At 38.9% G+C, this 21,848-nt stretch overlaps 1 protein-coding gene across 3 annotated transcripts; it reads left to right on the top strand.

The window, feature by feature from the left end:
• Nucleotides 1-1,783: 1,783 nt before the first annotated feature.
• Nucleotides 1,784-20,786, top strand: LOC135224372 (uncharacterized). 3 transcript variants are annotated; one of them, XM_064263326.1, is made up of 5 exons: nucleotides 1,784-1,934; nucleotides 13,822-14,056; nucleotides 14,518-14,608; nucleotides 16,298-16,528; nucleotides 19,027-20,786. In XM_064263326.1, exons 2-5 carry the CDS (start codon nucleotides 13,842-13,844, stop codon nucleotides 19,147-19,149), a joined length of 660 nt encoding a protein of 219 aa, XP_064119396.1. In that variant the 5' UTR covers nucleotides 1,784-1,934; nucleotides 13,822-13,841; the 3' UTR covers nucleotides 19,150-20,786. The 3 variants fall into 3 exon arrangements, with proteins under 3 accessions (XP_064119396.1, XP_064119397.1, XP_064119398.1); XM_064263327.1 differs by lacking the exon at nucleotides 1,784-1,934 and adding an exon at nucleotides 2,004-2,115; XM_064263328.1 differs by lacking the exon at nucleotides 1,784-1,934 and adding an exon at nucleotides 2,220-2,436.
• Nucleotides 20,787-21,848: the final 1,062 nt, after the last annotated feature.

The raw sequence follows: 21,848 nt of genomic DNA, 5'->3' as shown, positions 1-21,848 counted from the left end.
AAATCGCTTTAAAGGATACAAAGTGAATTTGAAGATGTTGAATGGAAACTTGCGTAGTTATGAGACTACAAGACACTGCATGCAAGATTGCAAGTTGCCGATCAGTATTTGAGGCATGACTTCCACCACATAAAGGTAAAATTGATTTTAATAGAAAAAGTAAAATGCCTCGTCTAAGATGGACAGAGCAAGACCCATGGGGTTTTAGAAAGTAATATACGGTTAAATAAGGAATGGTGTTAGGCTAGGGGATCAAGTGGGTTGCAAACATTTTATCTGAAGCTTACATGAAATGTAGCATGTGGTGTATACATGAACATAAATACAGGCAGTCCCCAGGTTACGACGGGGGTTCCGTTCTTGAAACGTGGTGTAACCCGAAAATCGTTGTAAGCCAGAACATCATCAAAAATCCTAAGAAAACCTTACTATTAATGCTTTAGGTGCATTCAAAACTATGTAAATGCATTCTTATTGCATTTTTCATCATAAAACTTCAAATATTGATTATTTTGCACTTTTGGTATCATATTTCTTCTGCCTGATGAACATTGTAGGCGTCGTAACCCTGGAAATAATGTCTGATGAATATAATTGAAAAGCGCCTTAACCTCGGAACGTTGTAAGCCGAACCCGTCGTAACCCGGGGACTGCCTACACTTTTGGTAGAATTATTAGTGGCAATGTGAAGGATGTTGAGAATGTCTGATATAAATGAAGACCTGCTTAGACTGGTTAAAAATTTTACATGACGCGAATTGCTTGTGTGCTAGACTGCATAGGTGTGTCTGAGACCTGAGACCAATGTATTTTGTCAGTAATCATACCACAATATAGAGGAGGACTGTGGTTGAAGGTAAAGGTACGAGATAAGAAAATAAATGGAATGGGTGATGTTTGAAGTTGATACCGTACATCTTGGGGATAGCTATTGATGAAGAAGTGCAGAAATTACTAAAGGAATTTGAAATATGTCAGAGGAGGAAGTTAAGAGTACATGTGTAAAAGGTTAAGTTTATGAGGGTAAAGGGAAACCAGGAAGATGGAGCAATGAGGTTTAAAATTAATAGTGGGAAAATGGTACTAGCCAGTGATTTGTATAAGTATTTGAGAGTAATTATGACCGTTGATGGTGGGGCACGAGAAAAGATCATTCACAGAATGTAAATAGGGTTTATTAGGGAAGCCAAAGTGGGAATGCAAAAAGGGCTTACTAAAGTAGTATATAATTTCAGTCAGTCAGTCTACATTAAGTTGGCCACATGCCAGCACGGGCTTATTCCCACTGTAAAAACACTGTGGTTGCTCAGCCTCCAAGAATCCGGAAGTGTACTGCATAATTAACATTTCATTTCCCGGAAAGCATTCTCTTTAACTTTGCCCGTGTCCCACTAGCAAATCATGTTAGAACCATTTGTCTTATTTAGATTCCGCAGCTATATATATTTAAAGTGAAATGTCACATTTCGTATTCTCCGGAAGAAAACATTCTGTAGTTTGACATTTCTTAGTTATATTGATTTATCTTTAGTCTTTTTGTTGCACAACAGGCTTTGAAGCTCTACTTTTAACAATATTCTTGAATTATTCACATTTCCCCTCGTGGCTCATTTGAATGTCGTAAATAGGCATCTTTTGTAATATATGTTACGTTCTCCCTTGGATAGCAATAAGCAAAACGTGAAAAATTACCATTTACGTTTTACACAATAAAAGAATGAATGCAAATTATACTGTGATCAAAAGAAAATTGCCATATTTTTAGGGTACAAAACAAAAGGCTTTCATTGTAATTATTGCTTGTTTTGTTGTTTGATATTGATGGTGGGCGTCTGCAAGAAGGCTGTAATTCGTGGACATTGTTTTGATTATTATTTTGCATATTTACCGTTGATATTTAGTTGTTGCAGCGGAGAAGGATATTATTTATCAAGGTATGTGTACCTGGTTACCTAAATATTTCAGTAAAAATTGTTTTCAAGTCGAAATATATTACACTGTCACCGGGGGCAGATTTCCTGGAACTGCTAACACAGGTATTGACAGACAATCTTTAGAGGGGGACAGTTCGCCACTTTCGCCGATAACATTGATATTAATCATCGTCTCCCTTTGGTTGGTGATTACCGTTGAATGTTGATAGCCTTTTATATATTTCGTGAGATTAGATAGAGACAAAGTCAGTATTAAAGGGTTAGTGTTATTGACAGCCCGAGTTCACAGAATTACTACTGAAGCCTAAGTCAGGTTAACGTGAGACTTCAGGGTAGAGTACTACTAGAAGCCAAAGCCAAGTTTTCCAGCTTGATTACCTATCTTCGTCCTGTATTCCAGTTCTGAATATATCACAAAGAATAGTCTAGCTTAGGGCCTAGCTTAACTGAAGGCAAGGTAAAAATTTAAAGGAAGCCAAGGCCAGCAAAGCAGTGCCTAAAGGTGAGACCGGTTTTAACATGGTTAGGGTCGATGTTGATAGGTACCAATCAGTTTCATGGTTGAATTTAGGGTAAAATGACAGACTACCACGGAGATACTAAATGTAAAACTACCTACTAGGCTATAGACAAAAGAGGGTAGGTATCTTAAATAAAAGCAAAAGGCATAGGTAGGCCTACCTATAACATAAAGATGGTAATACCTACTATTTGGTAAGCAACCAACTCTCCTAAAACGTGGCCACCTTTCCAAAAAAAAGTACTTGAATTTGCTGCCATGAGCATCTGTCAAGAGTTGTGGCCCATCCAAGCAGGGCACCGTGACCGCTATGCTCCTCTCGAAGTAAGTGTTTTCTCCTAAATTACGAAAGAACGGCTTAATTCAAGCACTTTTTCAGGAAGTGGCCGCATTCCGAGAGAGGTGGCCACTATGTCGCCACTCGGCCGTTTACCCTGATTCCTATAGAACAGTAGTTGCACACACACGGCATTTTATAATGCTCAGTGTCACGTTGGAGAGGTTGAAGGGAGATGAAGCCTCATTCCTTGGGTTGATATGGCATCCTAGGATAGGTTAAGATGCAGTCCTGTTAAACTACTAGATAGGTAGTAGGTATACCTAACGTATGCCTTTGATCTCATTGTAATCAGGTTGAACCCCAGTGGAAATAATATGCATACTAGCTAAATCTTCATCACTGAAATTAACCATTTGGTGTTTACTAATGTTTAAACCAAGAGGTGCCACTTAGCTACGTACGACGGCAGTATTATGCATTTGCAACTGCAGTAATAGAACCAGTATTTTCTGGCTCATTTTTCAACTTATCACCTACTAATGTTATACACGGTTGCAAGATACTTTTAGAGAACTGATATTTAAAAAAGAATATTTTTGGAAAATACACTTTGTTTTTTTGTTATTTGTTTTTTTCAAAAACTGCATTCTAGTTTGGGAATGCATTATGTAGTACTAGGTAGTATATTCCGTGATAATTTCAAATTTTTTCATGACAATATTACTCCTTAGCTATTCAAGAAACATCTATAAAATTACAAAATATATATACAGCTGAATCAGTGCATATGTGTGTGTATGTTAACTGACATATGCACAATAATTTTTAAACCACAATTACTATCATCAGTGTCACTATAATTATCTGCCTCGATATCACTATTTGATGAAAATTAATAAGCATCATTATCAAAAGCCATTATAACCTAAATTTACAAAATAAACAAAGATTTATATAAATCTGCGAACGTTGTAACTTCAGGATATGAAAGCCACCCTGGTCCCCCCCCCCCCCCCCCCCCCCCCCCCCCCCCCCCCCCCCCCGGGCTGATGGAAAGTTTACACGTATGCTATTTTTATGCCTATGATTAAGAGAAATTTGGCATCTTATCTCAAGAGTGAGCGATATTTGAAAATATGTGTCGATAATATTGACGTTGTCCTTGTGCAGCATGTAATGCATTGATTTTAGTGACGTGCTGCACTTTGTGGGTTAATAAACACCAGTAATATGATGGATTAATTTCTTGCCAAAAGTGTGAGTCATAGAAAAAAAGTTACAATTTTGGTCGTTACAATTTTGGTCAAGTTGGGTAGGTTAGGTTGTGTTAGGTTAGGTTAGGTTATGATATAGGTTAAGTTGGGTTAGGTTACCATTTTAATGTAACTTTATTACCAGCCACTATGATTTACTGTGATTTTTTTTTTTTTTTTTTTTTTTGCTAACCTTGATTCATGTATTTGTTTTCCCAATGGCCTACTTCAGACACATGCCAAATAATTTAGAAGACCACAATGGGGGAATCAGGGTATATTGGGATGGGAAATTGGGGAAAACGATTATGAGTAGATTTCACCAGCAAGAGTGGTAAAATAAGTAAAATACCATGTATCCCAACCTAACGAAACCTAACTTAGTATAATGGTTCCTGTCCAACTGACATGCTTTGCTACCCACTCTATTCCTTCTTAACCATAGTTAAATGGTGTGGCAGTGGTGTTTAAAGGCTTGCATTGTAAGCTGGCCTACCTTAGGTTGCTTAGTTCTACTTGAATTTGGGTTTGAAGTCCTACTGTATATGGACCATGGACTCCCGACCCTTTGCTGAATATGTATGGCTGTGGTATTTATGGCATTGCATTCCAACAAAACCTGACATTAGGAAAGTTAGGATGCCCATTATTGCCTGTTGTGGGGAGACAGAGGGTTAACTGGTTTGACTGTTGTGGGGAGACAGAGGGTTAACTGGTTTGATCCTCCCTCCTTTGTGTTGTGTACACTTAGTGTATTGCTTAAAGATAATCTTGCTTCAAATTTCTGTACTGTATCTTAATTTTAAAGAATACAAAAAATTGTATGTACATAATATTTTAATGTACTTGTTGGATGCCAATATGCCTGATGGGTCAAAGGAGGAAGAGGAGGAAATTATTTTGATGTTGATGGGTGAATTTTTTTTCTGTTGTAGGATCTGTAGGTTGCTGCAAAAACTGGCTGACAAACCCCTGAACTCTGTTGCTGGTCATTTCATCCAAAAGCATCTTGTAATGCTGCATTATGTTGATGTTGAAGGGATGTGGTTCTGTATTGGTTTCTGCTTCTCTTTTTGACACTGCTTCTTGTGAATTGCCATCAATTCCTTGTTTGTCACTGGCTGCGTATTTGCCAGAAATAATGAGATGAAATCCTTCACATTCATTTCCAACTCATTGCTCAATGTCATGAGGGCTTAGTTCACATGAACTTCATTGAAACCCCTGGAATTGTGAACTAAATGAGGGCACAACTTTCTCAAAATCCCATTCATACTTGTTGAAATTTCATTACAAATGGCATTTATATTAAGGACTCCCTTGTAGATTTTGTACTCCTTCCGAAATCCACAGATTGTTAATTCATTATTCAGATCCATTGCCCATACAGCTTAAATCTGAGCATTTGCCTAAGGTAATAGTTCATGAAAATGGCAGTGATCCCATGGATCCTTGGTTTCAAGAATGAGCTGGTATTTGGAGGAGGTGAACAGTTGTGATGTTGGAATGAATGTTGAAGATGATTTGTGAACCTTAAATAATGTCTCTCTTACTGGGTAACTTTTTGAGGTTTTCAGACAAAGATGATGCTATCTCCTGAATCAATAGCTGACTTATTCTGTCAATCAGTTCATAGAGGAAGATGGTTCATTTGTTATAGATCATGTCTTTTTTCTTGTTGAATGACAGTGTTCCTTGTCCTTGTAGCATTGTCTTTTATGCAGCTTAAGCTCCAGGCTTATCATGGTGTTTTATTGTAGCCACCGTAATTTTTAGCAGTATAGCTTAAACTCTTAGTAGCTCTGGTCCTAGGAACTTTTTTCAGGCCTTGTTGGATAGTTTTAATGCAAGAGAGACACTGCAAATAACACATGAAGATACACTGGAATACAGAACCTCCCACAAAATCCAAAACATATGAAAACAGAAACAGTAATTCCTATAAGAAATAATGTAAATACAATTAGTGCATTCCAGACCCCCAAAAATATTTTTGAAAAATACATTTTATAAGCAATAATCACAGTTTTGTACAAGTAACTTACCCAGCAGATATATACTTAGCTATAGACTCGGTCGTCCCGACAGAATTTCAAAACTCGCGGCACACGCGACAGGTAGGTCAGGTGATCCACCATTCCCGCCGCTGGGTGGCGGGGTCTGGAACTATTCCCGTTTTCTAAGCCATAATTTCTCTGTCGGTTGAACGGACAACACCTATTGTTCGTTCCTCCATCTTGGATTTCAACTCGTTTGCCGAGAATTTGGATGGTTTTTTGGTGACGTATTCTGTTTTTTCTCTGGCTTGGCATACGCTTATTGTGGACTGTTTTTCGACTTTGGTTTTGACTACTCTTTCACGATGTCTGACGCTAAGGCTTCACCTATGTTTAGAGTTTGCAGTAGGGAAGACTGTAAGGTTAGGCTGCCTAAATCGGCATTGGATCCTCATAGTATTTGCTCTAAATGCAGGGAGAATGAATGTTCTTTTATTAACACCTGTGTGGAATGCGAGAACCTTACGGAGCTTGAATGGAAGGAATTATCATCATATGTTAGGAAGCTTGAGAGAGATAGAGTGAGAAAGGCTTCAGCTAGGTCATCTAGTAGATCTTGCTCCTTAGGAACCGGAAAACCGATTTAGGTATCAGGATCCCTTGGGTCTTCAGGACCAGGAGCCAGACAGGCGCAAAGAGGCAGCAAGACGCAAGAAAGGGCGTCAAGCCGCCCTCTTAGAACACAGGATCAGGACGTCAGGATTCTGCTAGAAGGCAGGAATCAGGACGCTATGAGCCAGGACGCCATGAGTCAGGGCGCCAGGAGTCAGGGCGCCAGGAGTCAGGGCGCCAGGAGTCAGGGCGTCAGGAGTCAGGGCGCCAGGAGTTAGGACGCCAGAAAACAGGACGCCAGGAGTACGTTAGGCGTCAAGTGTTAGGGCGCCAAGAGCCTGTTAAGCGTCAGGAATCAGGACGCGGGGATCTTTTCAAGCGCCCTGAATCAGGACGCCAGGAGCCTAGCAAGCGCCACGAACCCGACGAACCTAGACAAGAGTCTAGTAGGCACAAGAGTGTTTCCTGACAGACAGGAGCCTCACTCTTCGTATAGGAGTGCTAATGTTCGCGCTCCCCTTCTCGGGAAAGGAGTTCTTCTCCGGGAAGAGCCAGATCACTCCAAAACGATCTCCTTCTGTAGATCAGTTGGACCAGGTATCGGAAGACGAAGAGCCTGTAGATGTAGCAGTTTCGGACTACAAGAGACTTTCTGTTTTGCTACTAAAGGAGTTCGGAGACTCCCTTCATCCTGCGGACCCTCCTTCACCAGGATCGTTGATGTCCAGCACTAAAGCTCTCAAATCGTCTTCCTTCGTTAAGATGCGCCCCGCTCTTTGTATGAAAAAGGCATTAAAAACTTTTTCAGAGTGGTTGACTTCCAGAAGGGAAGCGGGCAAGACAGTTTTTTCCTGCCCTCCTTCCAAGTTAACAGGCAAACCAGGAAGGTGGTACGAGACCAAAGAGCCGATGGGGTTAGGTCTTCCTTCTTCCGCGGATGCGGATTTTGCTTCCTTAGTGGACTCTGCTAGGAGGAAGTCGTTGCTGTCTGCTAAGGCGACTTGGGGCATGTGTGAGCTGGACCACCTTCTAAAGGGCCTCTTTAAAACCCTAGAAGTCTTCAACTTTATGGACTGGGCTTTAGGAGCATTAGCGAAGAGAGCTCAGGACACTGACTTTGTTTCCATGGAGGAACTTTCGAGCGTCCTGGCTTGCCTGGACCGAGCGGTCATGGATGGTTCTGTGGAAGTTGCCTCTCTTTTTGGAACGGGAGTATTGAAGAAGAGATCTGTCTTTAGCTCTTTCTTAGCAAGAGCAGTATCACCCTTGCAAAGGACATCTCTTCTTTTTGCTCCTTTATCCCCGCACCTTTTTCCACAAGAGACGGTTAGAGAGGTGTCGAAATCTCTTACGGAGAAGGCAACTCAAGATCTCCTCACGCACTCAGCCAAGCAAGTTTAGGCCGGCAGTGCCTTTAGAGAAGAAAAAGAGACCCTCTTTTGTTCAGCCCTTTCGAGGGGCCTCCTCTTCTAGAGCCCCTCTTAGAGGTAGAAGACCAGAGAGAAAGAGTAGACCATCTAGAAGGTCCTTCGGGAAGTCTAGATGAACAGGAAGTCCTCCAGACGAAAGTAGGCGCCAGGCTACTCCACTTTGCCAAAGTCTGGGCGCAGAAGGGAGCGGACTCCTGGTCCCTCTCTATCCTGAAAAAAGGATACTTGATCCCCTTCAGGGAAAACTCCTCCCTTGACGACAACTCCAAGGAGTTGACCGCAAGATACTCGGATCCGGTCCGAAAGCTTGCTATGTTGCAAGCAGTGGAACAGATGATTTCCAAAGAAGCGGTAGAACTGGTTCAAGATCTCCAGTCTCCAGGATTCTACAATCGGCTATTCCTGGTACCGAAAGCATCGGGGGGATGGAGACCAGTTCTAGACGTCAGTGCCCTGAATTTCTTTGTCTTGAAGAAGAAATTTTCAATGGAGACGTCTTCCTCTGTTCTATCTGCTCTTCGTCCAGGGGACTGGATGGTGTCCCTGGACCTTCAGGATGCGTATTTCCATGTGCCAATTCATCCGGCAGCAAGGAAGTATCTGAGGTTCATGTTCCAAGGGAAAGTGTTCCAGTTCCGAGCGATGTGCTTCGGACTTTCGACTGCCCCTCAAGTCTTTACGGACATCATGAAGAATGTAGCTTATTGGCTACATCTGGAAGGGATCAGGATATCGTTATATCTGGACGATTGGCTAATAAGAGCCCAATCGGAGAAAAAATGTCTGGAGGACCTATTAGTTACTCTAAAGTTGACAAAGTCCTTAGGACTTTTAGTAAATCACGAGAAATCCATGCTGACTCCCCAGCAAAGTATTGTCTATCTGGGGATTCAGATGGATTCTCGGGATTTTCTAGCGTATCCTTCGCAGGAAAGGAGAGAACGCTGCCTAGAAAAGGTGTCAGTCTTCTTAATGGAAAGAACATTGTTCCGCGAGGGAATGGATGAGCTTGCTGGGGACCCTCTCCTCGATGGAACAGTTCGTTTCCTTAGGAAGACTTCACCTACGACCCCTTCAATTCTATCTGAAGGAGAAGTGGGATTGGAAGTCCAACAATCTGGGAGAGACTTTTCCAATCTCGAAACGGATCAAGGAGAATATCCGTTGGTGGTTAGATCCACAGAAACTAAGCAAAGGAATCTCCCTTCGCTTACAGAACCCTCGCCTAGCGTTGTTTGCAGACGCCTCAGATTCAGGGTGGGGAGCGACCCTAGGTTCGCAAGAGGTGTCAGGCATTTGGGAAGGAGAACAAGTGTCCTGGCACATAAACAAGAAAGAGCTAACAGCCATTCATCTAGCTTTGGTTCATTTCGAGGAGGAACAGGTCTCAGGTCTGGGGATTCAGATTCACTCGGACAACACAACAGCCCTCGCTTATATAAAGAAACAAGGGGGACGCATTCCTTTTCCCTGTACGAATCAGCAAAGGATCTGCTGATTTGGGCATAGGAAAGGAAGATCTCTCTCCTCACAAGGTTTGTGCAGGGAGAGAAAAATGTCCGGGCAGATCTGTTAAGCAGAAAAGAACAAGTCCTACCCACGGAATGGACTCTCAATCCTCAGATTTGCCAACAACTTTGGCATCTGTGGGGAAGGCCCAATATAGACCTGTTCGCGACCAACAAGAATCACAGGTTAGAAACCTATTGCTCCCCGATCTCGGATCCTCAAGCAGTAGCAGTAGACAGCTTTCTGCTAGATTGGACGGGCTTGGACGCTTACGCCTTCCCTCCTTTCAAGATAGTAGGAGAAGTATTGAGGAAGTTCGCTTGCTCGGAAGGAACAAGAATGACCCTCATCGCTCCCTTCTGGCCGGCTCTCGATTGGTTCACAGAGGTGCTGGAGTGGTTAGTGGATTTTCCAAGATCGCTTCCACTAAGGAACGATCTTCTCAAACAACCCCACTTCGACAGGTTTCACAAAAACCTCCCCGCTCTAAGTCTGACCGCCTTCAGACTGTCGAAGGACTTGTCAGAGCAAGGGGCTTTTCACGAGAAGTGGCGAAGGCTATTGCAAGAGCCAGAAGAGTCTCCACTTCTAAAGTATATCAGTCGAAGTGGGAGTTGTTTAGAAGATGGTGTAAGGAAAAGAAAATATCCTCCTCCAGTACCTCTGTAACTGAAATCGCAGATTTTCTCCTATATTTGAGAAAAGACTGTAACCTGGCAGTTTCAACAGTGAAGGGTTACAGAAGTATGCTGGCCTCAGTTTTTCGACATAGAGGAATAGATCTGACAAACAATAAAGATCTTCATGACCTTATAAGGTCTTTTGAGACCACGAAAGAACATGTAATCAAGAAGCCTAGCTGGAACTTGGATGTGGTCCTCAAGTTCCTAATGTCGGAGAAATTTGTACCTTCTCACGCAGCTTCGTTTAGAGACTTAACAAGAAAGTCTTTATTCCTTTTTGCGTTAGCAACAGCCAAGAGAGTGAGCGAGTTGCAAGCTTTGGAAGGTAAAGTGGGGTTTAAGAAGGATTCAGCAATTTGCTCCTTTCAACCATTTTTTCTAGCGAAAAATGAAAATCCCTCAAAGCCCTGGCCAAGAAGCTTTGAGATAAAAGGAATATCTTCATTAACAGGGAGGAACTAGAAAGGACTTTGTGTCCAGTCAGGGCACTCAAGTTCTACCTGGAGAAGAAGAAGTTGCTGAAAGGTACAGATGAAAGTCTTTGGTGCTCTGTAAGAGATCCGAAAAGAGCGATTTCTAAGAACGCCCTTACATTCTTCATAAAAGATGTAATAAGAGAAGCTCACCTTAAATGCGAAGAAGAGCATTTCAAGGTTCTCAGAGTGAGAGCTCATGAAGTGAGAGCCATAGCTACGTCTATGGCATTTCACAAAACATGGTCGCTTCAGACTCTTATAGAATCGACATTTTGGAGATGTAATTCGGTGTTCGCCTCGAATTACCTAAGAGACGTTAAAATTTCGTACGAAAAGTGCTTTGCTCTGGGAGCGTATGTTTCGGCGAATTCAGTGCTGGGAGAAGGGGCTGAGGCTAATCCTTCCTATTTAGTTTAAGGCTTAAATTTCTGTTTATTGGTGGTTGTTTTTATTGGTTAATTGTCAGAGGGAATAGGGACCCTCTTACAATTCATAGATTGTAACAAGACTAACATGGTCAGGTGATCGGGATTGGCTTCAGTGCTCTTTGTGATTTGTTTTATAACCTTAACTCTGTCATGTAAGAGGGCGAGTCTCCATTGATATGACAAAAGGTCAAGGCTCTACCATGTAAGTGGGTCAGCCCCCATTGGTACGATCCTATAGTATGGCTCTGTCGCGTAAGCGGGCTAGCCCCCATTGACACGATCCAAAGAGTTATTCAACCATAGGTTCATTCCTCGTTGAAGCTCTTGAGGCAAGCAGACTCATCGACAGTAGTCATGAAGTCTTCAGCCCAATAAGGTAGGAACTATGGATTATGTTATCCAAGAACATAGGTTGTTTTTTCCCTGTTTTTTAATGTATTTAGTTTAAGTATTATTTTGTTTTAGCTGTCTCTTGCCCGCCACCAAGGGTGCCAATCAGCTAAGTATATATCTGCTGGGTAAGTTACTTGTACAAAAATGATATTGTTAAGATACAATAAAGTTTTGTACATACTTACCTGGCAGATATATACGATTAATGGCCCACCCAGCCTCCCCTCAGGAGACAGGTGGAAGAGAAATTATGGCTTAGAAAACGGGAATAGTTCCAGACCCCGCCACCCAGCGGCGGGAATGGTGGATCACCTGACCTACCTGTCGCGTGTGCCGCGAGTTTTGAAATTCTGTCGGGACGACCGAGTCTATAGCTAAGTATATATCTGCCAGGTAAGTATGTACAAAACTTTATTGTATCTTAACAATATCATTTTTACATACAGAAAACAATGAGAAATAAATATACATGACTAATGAAATTAGTAAATGACCATCTACATCACTCTGACCTTTATGGAAAACACCTGTTAGTGTATGGAAACAGAGTGGAGGGGAGAGGGAGGAGGAGAGGTTATTGTTTGGAAGGGTAATCTCCCTCTAGAAGGACTTCAGGTATCAAGGACCTATCTGGGGTTACTTCTCTTCATTTTTTACTGGCGCTATCGGAGGTTACTTCCCCTTTGTTTTTTACTGGTACTAGGACCAGCTTGAGAGTTACTGGACCCCTGTCACACAACAAAACTGTCCAGGATCCTTTGTTTCTGGCATTTTTTTAAAAATTTCCCTAAAGTTAAACATGGCATTGTCATTAAACATGTTGGAGACATGGATCACAACTTCTTTGTTGGGATGGTAATTCTCCACAAATTTTTTTTCCATTATTCCACTTTGCAAACATGTCCTTAATCCCTGAAGTAGGCACATTATGTATGTCCATTCCTTTTCTGAATTTTTCAAACCAGCCTTTGGTGGCCTTAAATTCACTTGTAGTCATTTTCTCACTGAGATCAGCATGCAACTTCTTCCAACACTTTGCTGCAAGTTCTGTCTTAAATTCTAGTGTTTCTCGCCTTTTTTACAGAAGGGCTAGCACTTGGAACTTTCTTTGGCCATGATGGTTTATTTAGCAGTTGCACTCTAATAAAAAAAACACAAAAAACAAAAAACAACAAACACAAAAGCAGAATGGGTCATGAAAGAAGATGGGATGCTTTGTCTGGGTGCTTGATATAGGGCCCGGTCATGCGCTGGGCCTCAGATGGAGCGTTTTCGAGTGTATGAAAACCGAGGAAATATATGATAACTCAGATAAAATTTCTCGGAAAAAAGTCTATGTAAAGAGAGGCTTACAAAAACCGAGGTTTGACTGTATAAGCCAACAACCAAGCCTGCCTAGCTAGAACGATTACATGTGAATTGCAGGTATGGTACAACTATATTTTTAGGCTTTTAGGATTTTATACATACGATGTCATGATTGCATCATATTTTATAATGTACTTTACATTAATGTGTATTTTATACTTTGTTATATCACATTATTTATTTTAACTTATGTTTTATGAGTTTTTACACATTTTTATTGAATTTTGTCATTTAATGGCCAAATGCGGCATCGAACTATGCTGTACAGCCAAACATCATGTGTAAGACAATGTTTTTGTAACATTTTAGAATGCGTTTTTTACTTTTTAAGCAATTTTTTTCATTTTGAGGCTTTTAACTTTATTTTTTACTTTGATTTTCCACTTTTTAATTCATTTTTGTGATTTGTAGCTTTGAAAATTTGTTGCTGGTTGCATAAACCAATGTTAGTGTTTGCTTTCTCCTACAGCAAGGCAGTTCAGGCAAGCCACTGCAAGTCTATGGTCCTCTTGTTATAATTTTAAGCAGCCTTTAGTATTTTAAGTGATTTGCTTGGAAAACAAGGATATTTTATGAGATATAAAGGTCCTAGACCTTGACATATTATAATGACATGTTGTTGTCCATCTCATGGAGGCTGTTTTAAATAAATTTTAAATTAACAGTACACTTAGTTTAGTGGTGCTGATGAAGCAGTTAAAGGAGAATGAGAGACATAAGGCCTTGTACCTTCTGTGGAATGCTTTCTCTCACTGTATAGACTGTAAGATTGACACTTTAAACTGAATGTAAGGCTTATGTAGTGGATTGTTCAGTACAATTACATAAAAGGCATTTTACAGGTTCTTGGCTTGTTACGATACAAAGTTTACTCATGATGTAACTATAAGCGTATGGATGAATATTTACCTGTACCTGTACTATATCTTTTTACTTAGAGGCAGCTCCTAGTTAAAAAATGGAGGATCTGAGAAGTGAATGGGATTCTGCTACAAGCTTTGCTCCTGGTGCTGTGAGTGATCGTTGGTGGGCTGCCATTAGTCGACAGTACACAGAGGAAGGACGTGTTTATCATGGCCACGCTTATCTTTCGCAGTTATTCAGCCTTTATCATCAGTATCAGGAAAAACTTAACGATCCCCAAGCTGTAGCATTAGCCATATTCTTCCATAAGTAAGTAGATTCTTAACATATCAGTGCAAACCGTGATTGAATTATATATTGTAAAAGATTCTATGTTCCATTTTTAAAAAGATATTTTACACTCATCAAATAGTTGTGCACTGTGCACTCAAGATTTTGTGCTTTAAAGTGTGGTTTCTAATAGCTGGATGCATTATAATCTTGGTAATGGTGTAGATTAGAGACTTATGGCTCTTGCATCTTCTGTTGAATGGCTTCTCTCACCATCTGAGCAAGATCATTATCATTTCTTCTCTGGATGGACTATAGAGTTGATGCTTTTAAACTAAATGTAAAGCTAACATAGTGGGTTGTTTTCTTAGAATACATTAAAGTTATTTTAAAATTTCTTGACTTCTTTCTTAAAATACAGAGGATATTCATTATGATGTTACCATAGGCTGATGGATAAATGTGTTGCTTTTGATATTATGTAATGGGATTTCTTTCAGGTTAGATTATAACCCTCGTTCTGGTGATGCTGATAACAAAAATTTAGAGAAATTTGAAGAGTTCATATCTGAGGCAGGAGAGGGTCATCAGGTAATGTTTAGTTCATTTTTGTTTTGGATTTCATCCTACTATGAGATTCAGGGCCTCTGTAACACAGTTTTTTCGCCATAACTTTTTATCTATGCATTTCATAAATATAACGCTTATTCAGAATACATATTATATCAACACATAAATTTTAAGTGTATTCTGCACTACGTAGGTTGAATAAATTTGGTACTTATAATGTAAAAGTGACTTTTTTTGAAGACGGGGCAACTTACTCAGAGAAAAGGTTTCGAACGCACTCGTTACGTAACTTATGACATCATTTCTTCCCTCTTTCTCGATGGATGATTGGCTATACGTAACAAAGGCTAAACCTCTGGCAACAATGACATACAAATTTAAATACAAGCAAAGCAGTACACCTTTATGAACTCTGGAACCTCCCCACTGATAATTGTCATAATGAACAAACCAACAAAATAGTATGTTAATTAATACAAAAATACTTCGATTATTAGTCTAACTCCCAAAATAAGTTTCCAAAGAAATTACAGTCTACTTTATAGGTCACAATCAGATTGACAAGATGTAGGGATTGACAAGATGTAGGGAATAGTTGGTAATTACCAAAAACATAGTAGACAAGCTTGATTTGATAACTGCTATATCCAATGTCAAGCAATTTTTATTTATTGGCTATCTACCTATTTACTGAGAAAAAATAGCCGGTACCGTATATTGGCTATAAACCTTCACCAATAATTATCGTCAGAATGGTGACTTCATGAGGCTCCACCCACTTTCGCCTCGTTATAATTCAGGATAACACTGAAGGCTACCATGGGCATTGTTGGATTAGAAAATTTAACTTCTGGCTATAAAAACTAATTTCTCGAGTAGTTGTAAGAAGTGCTAAATGATCCTCAAGGATCCTAGCAGTTGGTCTAAACGTTTAATTCATGTATATTACTGCTATACTGTTGCGGCACTACTGCTACAGTAGTATTACTACGCTAGCACTGATACCCCCACCCACATCTATGTATTGTTCCGCCATTCATAAAGTCTTTGGGTTTCAGAGCCGATGGCATTTCTGTCTGGTGGATGGGCGGGGCAACATTTAGTCAAAAGGTGTTTGTTTACCTTGCTTACGTAATGAATGTTTTTCGACTCTTGGCTCGTAATCATTGGCCATGGCGTCGGCTAGTTCATTTTTACTCTATAAAAATCAAAACTATCGGGTTTAGGTTATTGATAATGCTGATAAAATTTGTGTGTGGTTGTAAAATATACATATGTCAACTTTCAGCTATATCCGATGCTTTGACAAGGAGCAAAGTCCAAAAAACCGTGTTACAGAGACCCTGAATCTCATAGTAGTGTGATACGTATAGTTACCAACTTGTGGATTTGAGGTGGACCATATACATATTTCCAAAGATACAAGCTTCTTGCATGTAGTTCACCATAATTTTTAATTAGCTATTTTGTGCAACAGTAGTATGGTATAAATTTCAATGAAAATACTATGAAACACCTTATTGTAGGCAAGTTGTTTTTTTATCTCACACACACACACACACACACACACACACACACACACACACACACACACACACACACACACACACACACACACACACACTCTCTCTCTCTCTCTCTCTCTCTCTCTCTCTCTCTCTCTCTCTCTCTCTCTCTGTATAACAGGGATTTGTTTTTTCTCTTGCAAAGGACTCTTCTCTAGCGTCTGCTGTGCGATCCCTACTGGAAGCTGCAGTTAGTAACTTAACTGATGCTCATATGACAGAGGGAGGATCAGGAGCTGAAGATGTTCATTATTTCTTGGACTTTACAATGGCTGTATTAGGAGGTCCTCCTGCTGAATATGAGCAGTATACTACTAAAATCCAAGCAGAATATATACATCTTCCTACAACAGCTTACAATCAGCTTAGACTCAAAGTTAGTACAATACTGTATGTGTTTAATTACTTTTTTTTTTTTTTTTGCAACCCTGTCAATCATGTGCCCATATTTGCAGCCTCAGGTGTCCTGAGACTCTCAGTTATTGTTTGACAGATACAATGGAATGGTAGTTTTAATGATGCATTTGCCACATGTACCCACAGGTAAGTAGTTATCAGTTGGTACCATAAACTTTGTGTATCCAGTGCTGTCAACAGCTCTGTCATCTCATCTGCTCTTTTTCTCTCAGTAGGGATGCTATTTTTCACATCATACTGATAATCTTCTATTAATTATTCACTAATATATTGCCCTATTTCATCTTTATCACCTTTCTGTTTTTAAGTGTTAAGAATAATTTAAATGTCTTATACATATAGTACATATTAATTGTTCATAAATATGTTTGATTTGCTAGTTTTGTGTGAAATGTTGCATATTTTTTATTTATTTATTTATCATTCTGTCATAATATCCATTCCTTTACTTTTTTCAAAGTTTGTCAGGGACTTTTAACTTTTTTTTTTTACCTTCTTAAAATTTGTTGTTGGTTTGTTAGTAACAGTACATGCTGTTAAATGGATACTGAGTGGTGACTAACCAGGGAATGATTAGTTTTGAATGATTAGTTTTCAAAAAATAGGATTTTGTTTGTATATACTGTATTAACCAGATGCTTATTGCTATGCTGGAATTTTTGTATTGGGCAGCCCTTGATTTTGTTGATATAATCTTTTTCTTTATTACTCAGGAGGTCACGGTCTTACAAACTATTTGTATTTTTTGTACTTTAATTTATTCTGATAGTATATCTTATTACCTGTATTTGTAAGCAGATGTATTGTATTTTCAGCTGCTGTTTCTTTTATGTATTATCACTTGGTTGTTCTGTATAGTACCTGTACTATTAGTGTATGTTACAAGCACTGTGTAATTTGTGTATGCCAATGTCGTCATCTTCGTATTATTTGTGTTTGTGTACAGTGCTCTGCTTTTTTTTTGAAGAGTGCTTTGTGTATTTGCTGTGCTTTCTTTGCTTTACCTCAGTGAATGTGCCAAGGCTTCCTAGATAGGGCTTGTCAAGCCTTATGTTGACCTTTGACAGTGGTAGCCATCACAGTTAAGAATGCTTGCACAACTTTATTTGTGGGTCCTTTGAGATATCTCCTAAGCAGTTGTTGCATATTGATAAGAAGAGGACTTACTACAAATAACATTCAAGCAGGGCTGTAGTATTTGTGTCCATGCCATCGTCTACCAAGTCCTCTACCTCCAGCTCAGCTGTGGAGTTGTGTGTCTTTGGTAACAGTCAAGGATCACCAGCCTTTGGATTATGTGCTATCTGTGCTTGGTACCACTCCATTGTAGTTACTGTGCTTACTTTGCGTGCTCCCATGCTGCTCCCTTATGAATATGCTGCTTACTATAACCACTCCTCACCAGACTGCCCACATGTCTCTGCTTGTGGCCAACCTGGCCTCACTTCACCTACCTTACCTTCTCTGTCTATCTTGTATGGTATTGCCTGTGAATGATGCTTACCTGTCCCTGACTGAAGGAGAATTAGCACTCTTCCGTAACGAACTTGATGCACCAGCAGTTTAGGCAATTGAAGAATGGAAATCTTTGTATTGGAATAACTTTTGAGAGAGTAAATTTATTAATTGAAATGGTATACTACTGTACTGTAAACATCCCTTAAGTGGGTAGTGCTGTCAGTACACCTCGTGCGGTACACTGTAGGCATTACTGAATGTTCTTTGCAGTGTCCCTTTGGCCCCCAGCTGCAACCTGGCATTCCTATTACTGTACTGCCATTCATCTTATTTTTCTTCCAACTTGCTATCCACCCTCTCCTAACAATTATTTCATCGTGCAAGTGCTAGGTTTCCGTCCTCTCAATTTCCTTTCCGGCACTAATTGACCTCTTAGGTCCCAATGCTTGGCCTTTGTCCTAAAACTATATTCCTTCCAGTATTGTAAACAGATTTTCATAAAAGTTTTTTGGTCATTTTCCTGAGCTGCTATTCTTTGTTGCTTCTTTGTTTTTTGATACAGCAGCATCTCTCCTATTCCTCATTCCTGATTTGTAATATGATTTGCCCACTTTACGCAGGCCATGAATCTTGATGTTCTGTTGTCAGGTCTAGTTAAAATCCCCCATTTTCCTTGTCGGTACTTATGTCTCCTTCATAAAACAGGATCATATGTATTTCGCCCACTCTGGTAATGTAAGCAGCTGCATTTTTCTAGAAAGTCTTTGGGAATTTTCTAACAGTTTGTGATTTTATCTATCATTCCTTGCACCTTTTTAGTGGTTTTATGTTTAGACAGTATCATAACTCAAACTTACAACCTTTGTGTTGTGGTTTCTGGTTCCAAAGTATATTTGTTTATAACATTATGGTAATATAACTGTATTCCTTAAAAATCAGACATTCATAAAATTTTGGAGGTAATAACTTTTGAGTGTGTTACTTTCTGTATTTTTGCAGATTCTGAAGAGCCTTCTGTTGATGCCAAATATTTATGCAACAAGGGAGTTTCAAGCTGACAGAGAAAAAACTGCTCGAGAAAATATACAGAAAGAAGTGGAAAATCTCACAGCTCAGGTCTAGAATGTTGTATTGCATTAATAGGATTGTTTTTTTGATAATTCTTAAATTAGTTTTTTTCATATTTACGTATGCATACATTTGTTAGCAGTATTTAGGATTTGTTCACATACTTTTTAATAGAAAGAATTATGATTACTCAAGTTAGTATTCAATATATAAAGTGCTACAGTAAGGCCTTAAATATTTAACTTGATACAAGACGCAATGCCAAAGCTTGTTATTCCCATTTTTTAAATACAGTATATGTATATTTTAAAAGTTTGCTTTAATGAAATGGAGGTAACCCCAGTGGTTGTAGTGGAGAGGAAAAGAAAATTTTCTGGTTTACATTCCTTGATAATGCTCCTTCTCATGTGTGTCTACAGAAAAGCCTTATGGAAAAGGCTGTCTTCTTCAAAATGTTGTACATGTCTATTTTAATGGTAAGGCAAAAATATTTTTGAAGATAAGTGGATTTTTTTGCTAGGGATAAATGTATACTTAATGGATATTTTGATATAAAGGGAGTTGTTATTTGATCATTCTGCGTAGAGGCTTGTAAGTGTACTTGAAGAGATTTCACACTGCACACTATTTTTGCCATTGTTTAGTTAAATTATTTTTTTAATTGGAATGTAAACAATTGCCCAAGCTCTTGTAAAGAAAATATTGCAAGTTTTACAAAAAGAGGGGTTATTTTATTCTTTGTTTGTATAGTTATATATTTGTTCATATATTTATATATCTTTTCTACTTAAGAAGTTGTATCTTGCTGTATTTTAAGTTTAGATTATAAGTTGTGGGTGGATGGATGTCTTACCATTCACTAATATTATAAGTAACTTATAGGTACTTTTTTAAATAACTTTTTAATGCCAAAGTATGCACCAAAGAAATTGAAGCGAGTGATTGTGTACTGGGTGTGTTGAAGATGTTCACACGTTCTATTTTGAGAATGACGTATATAATATGATATTTTAACCACCAGTCCAAGAACTGTGATACAAGATTTCACCCATATTTACATCTGATAAGAAATGTGTTGTATGTTTTATATTATGTTGCTTTATATTATGTTGCTATGAATTGCTGAATGTAAGCTTGTTCTGTCATTGTATTTTTGTGAAATATTATGTATTCTGGCTTTATTTTCAATTGAAAGGATATTTAGGAACTCATTATGGCCCATGTTTTTATTAATTTTAAATTCTTAAGATCTTTCTGGCTTTATTATATTGTGAATAGTTAGAATATTGTAACTCGTATACAAATTCAGATAACTTTTGTAACTTCATGTGCTGGGTATGTTTCAGCTCTTGATACAAAAGCAAATGGCAGTAGATTTGGAACTTTCTTCTTATTGATTCTCTTGCATTGCTTTTAATGCCAAAGGTAACCAGAGTTGATATTAGGTTTTGATAATATATCTGTATACCAGTGAATTGTACTTGAAGTCATTTGATATGTAGATATTTTGTAAATCACAGGGTAAATATCCTGTGTCAACCCTTGGATATTTAATGGTTACCCCTCAAAACCCGCTCCCGAATGTAGTGAATGCAGTATGGTATTAGCTGTAAAATGTATTTAACTGTTCTAAATTCAGATAAAAATTTTTGAACAGGTCTGTTAATGAAGTTTTGTGAGAATCTGCAAAATTTTTATTTTATCCACTTTTACAAGACTTTTCCCCATTTGGAAACAGGTCGTTCAGTCAAGCAACATGTGTTAAGAGTTTGACCCATTGGTCTTGTTAAAGTGATGGACAGTATGAAGGAGAATCAAGGGCATCTATGATTTTGCAATGACTGATTACCAAGCAAATTAACTCTATTCCAGTGACGTCAAGTTCCTTTGAATAAGATTTTGATGACATCATCCATAATTTTTTTTTATAAATCCTTGATACTGTATTTTATTACAGGCAGCATTGGAAGATTGTCTGGAGAGTGTTGGGAAGAGGTTTAACTCTTTTCCCACATACAGGGCCAGTTCAAAGTTTTCCATATGTTCCGTATAGTATTTTATATGCAGCAACAGTTGTATCAAATTTATAAATACTATCCTTGGCAAGAAAGTTTTGTACTGTATTGTGAAGTTATCACAATCATTCAGCTTCAAATGAGACCAGAAACAACATCATGAAAATAAATTTTAGTCATAGTAATAAAAACCATACAATATCTCTAAAATGTGGTCTTTCCTCGTCCTGAGCTTCCGACTGAACGCCCTTTAGGTGGAAGTTTCATCTGGCCTGGTCTCTCCTCAATTTCATAGATCTTGCAGGTCTTTTTTCTATGTATATCTACCACTTTTCTGGCCAGTAGTTCATCTTACCATCTCATCACACTAAAATGTATCTGTAGTACTCTGTCTATAATTCAGTTTCTGGACACCCATGTTTCTCCTGCAAAAAGCTGTACAGACCTTTATTAATTGTAATTCTAGTCTCTCTCCATTAATGGGATATTTTATCTGCCTAGTCTAGCTGTCTCCATTTTATCTGTGCTGTATCTACTTCACAGATCATTGCATTCCCATCCTGACATATGCCCTACCCGTCTATAGAAAACATTTTTACTTTTATGCCTAATGTGCTACGCAAAACACTCCATAAGGTAAGATAAATAACCAAAAACCACTTCCAAATCTTGGGCACAATAGAAAATACTTGAAATATCCATTGGAAAGTTCAATAAAAACTGGTAAGTAGAAATGTA

Source organism: Macrobrachium nipponense, chromosome 12 (assembly GCF_015104395.2).
Source record: "Macrobrachium nipponense isolate FS-2020 chromosome 12, ASM1510439v2, whole genome shotgun sequence".
NCBI classification, from domain to species: domain Eukaryota; kingdom Metazoa; phylum Arthropoda; class Malacostraca; order Decapoda; family Palaemonidae; genus Macrobrachium; species Macrobrachium nipponense.
The sequence above is the reverse complement of the archived record's forward strand: the minus strand, read 5'-3'. Positions and strand labels throughout refer to the sequence as shown.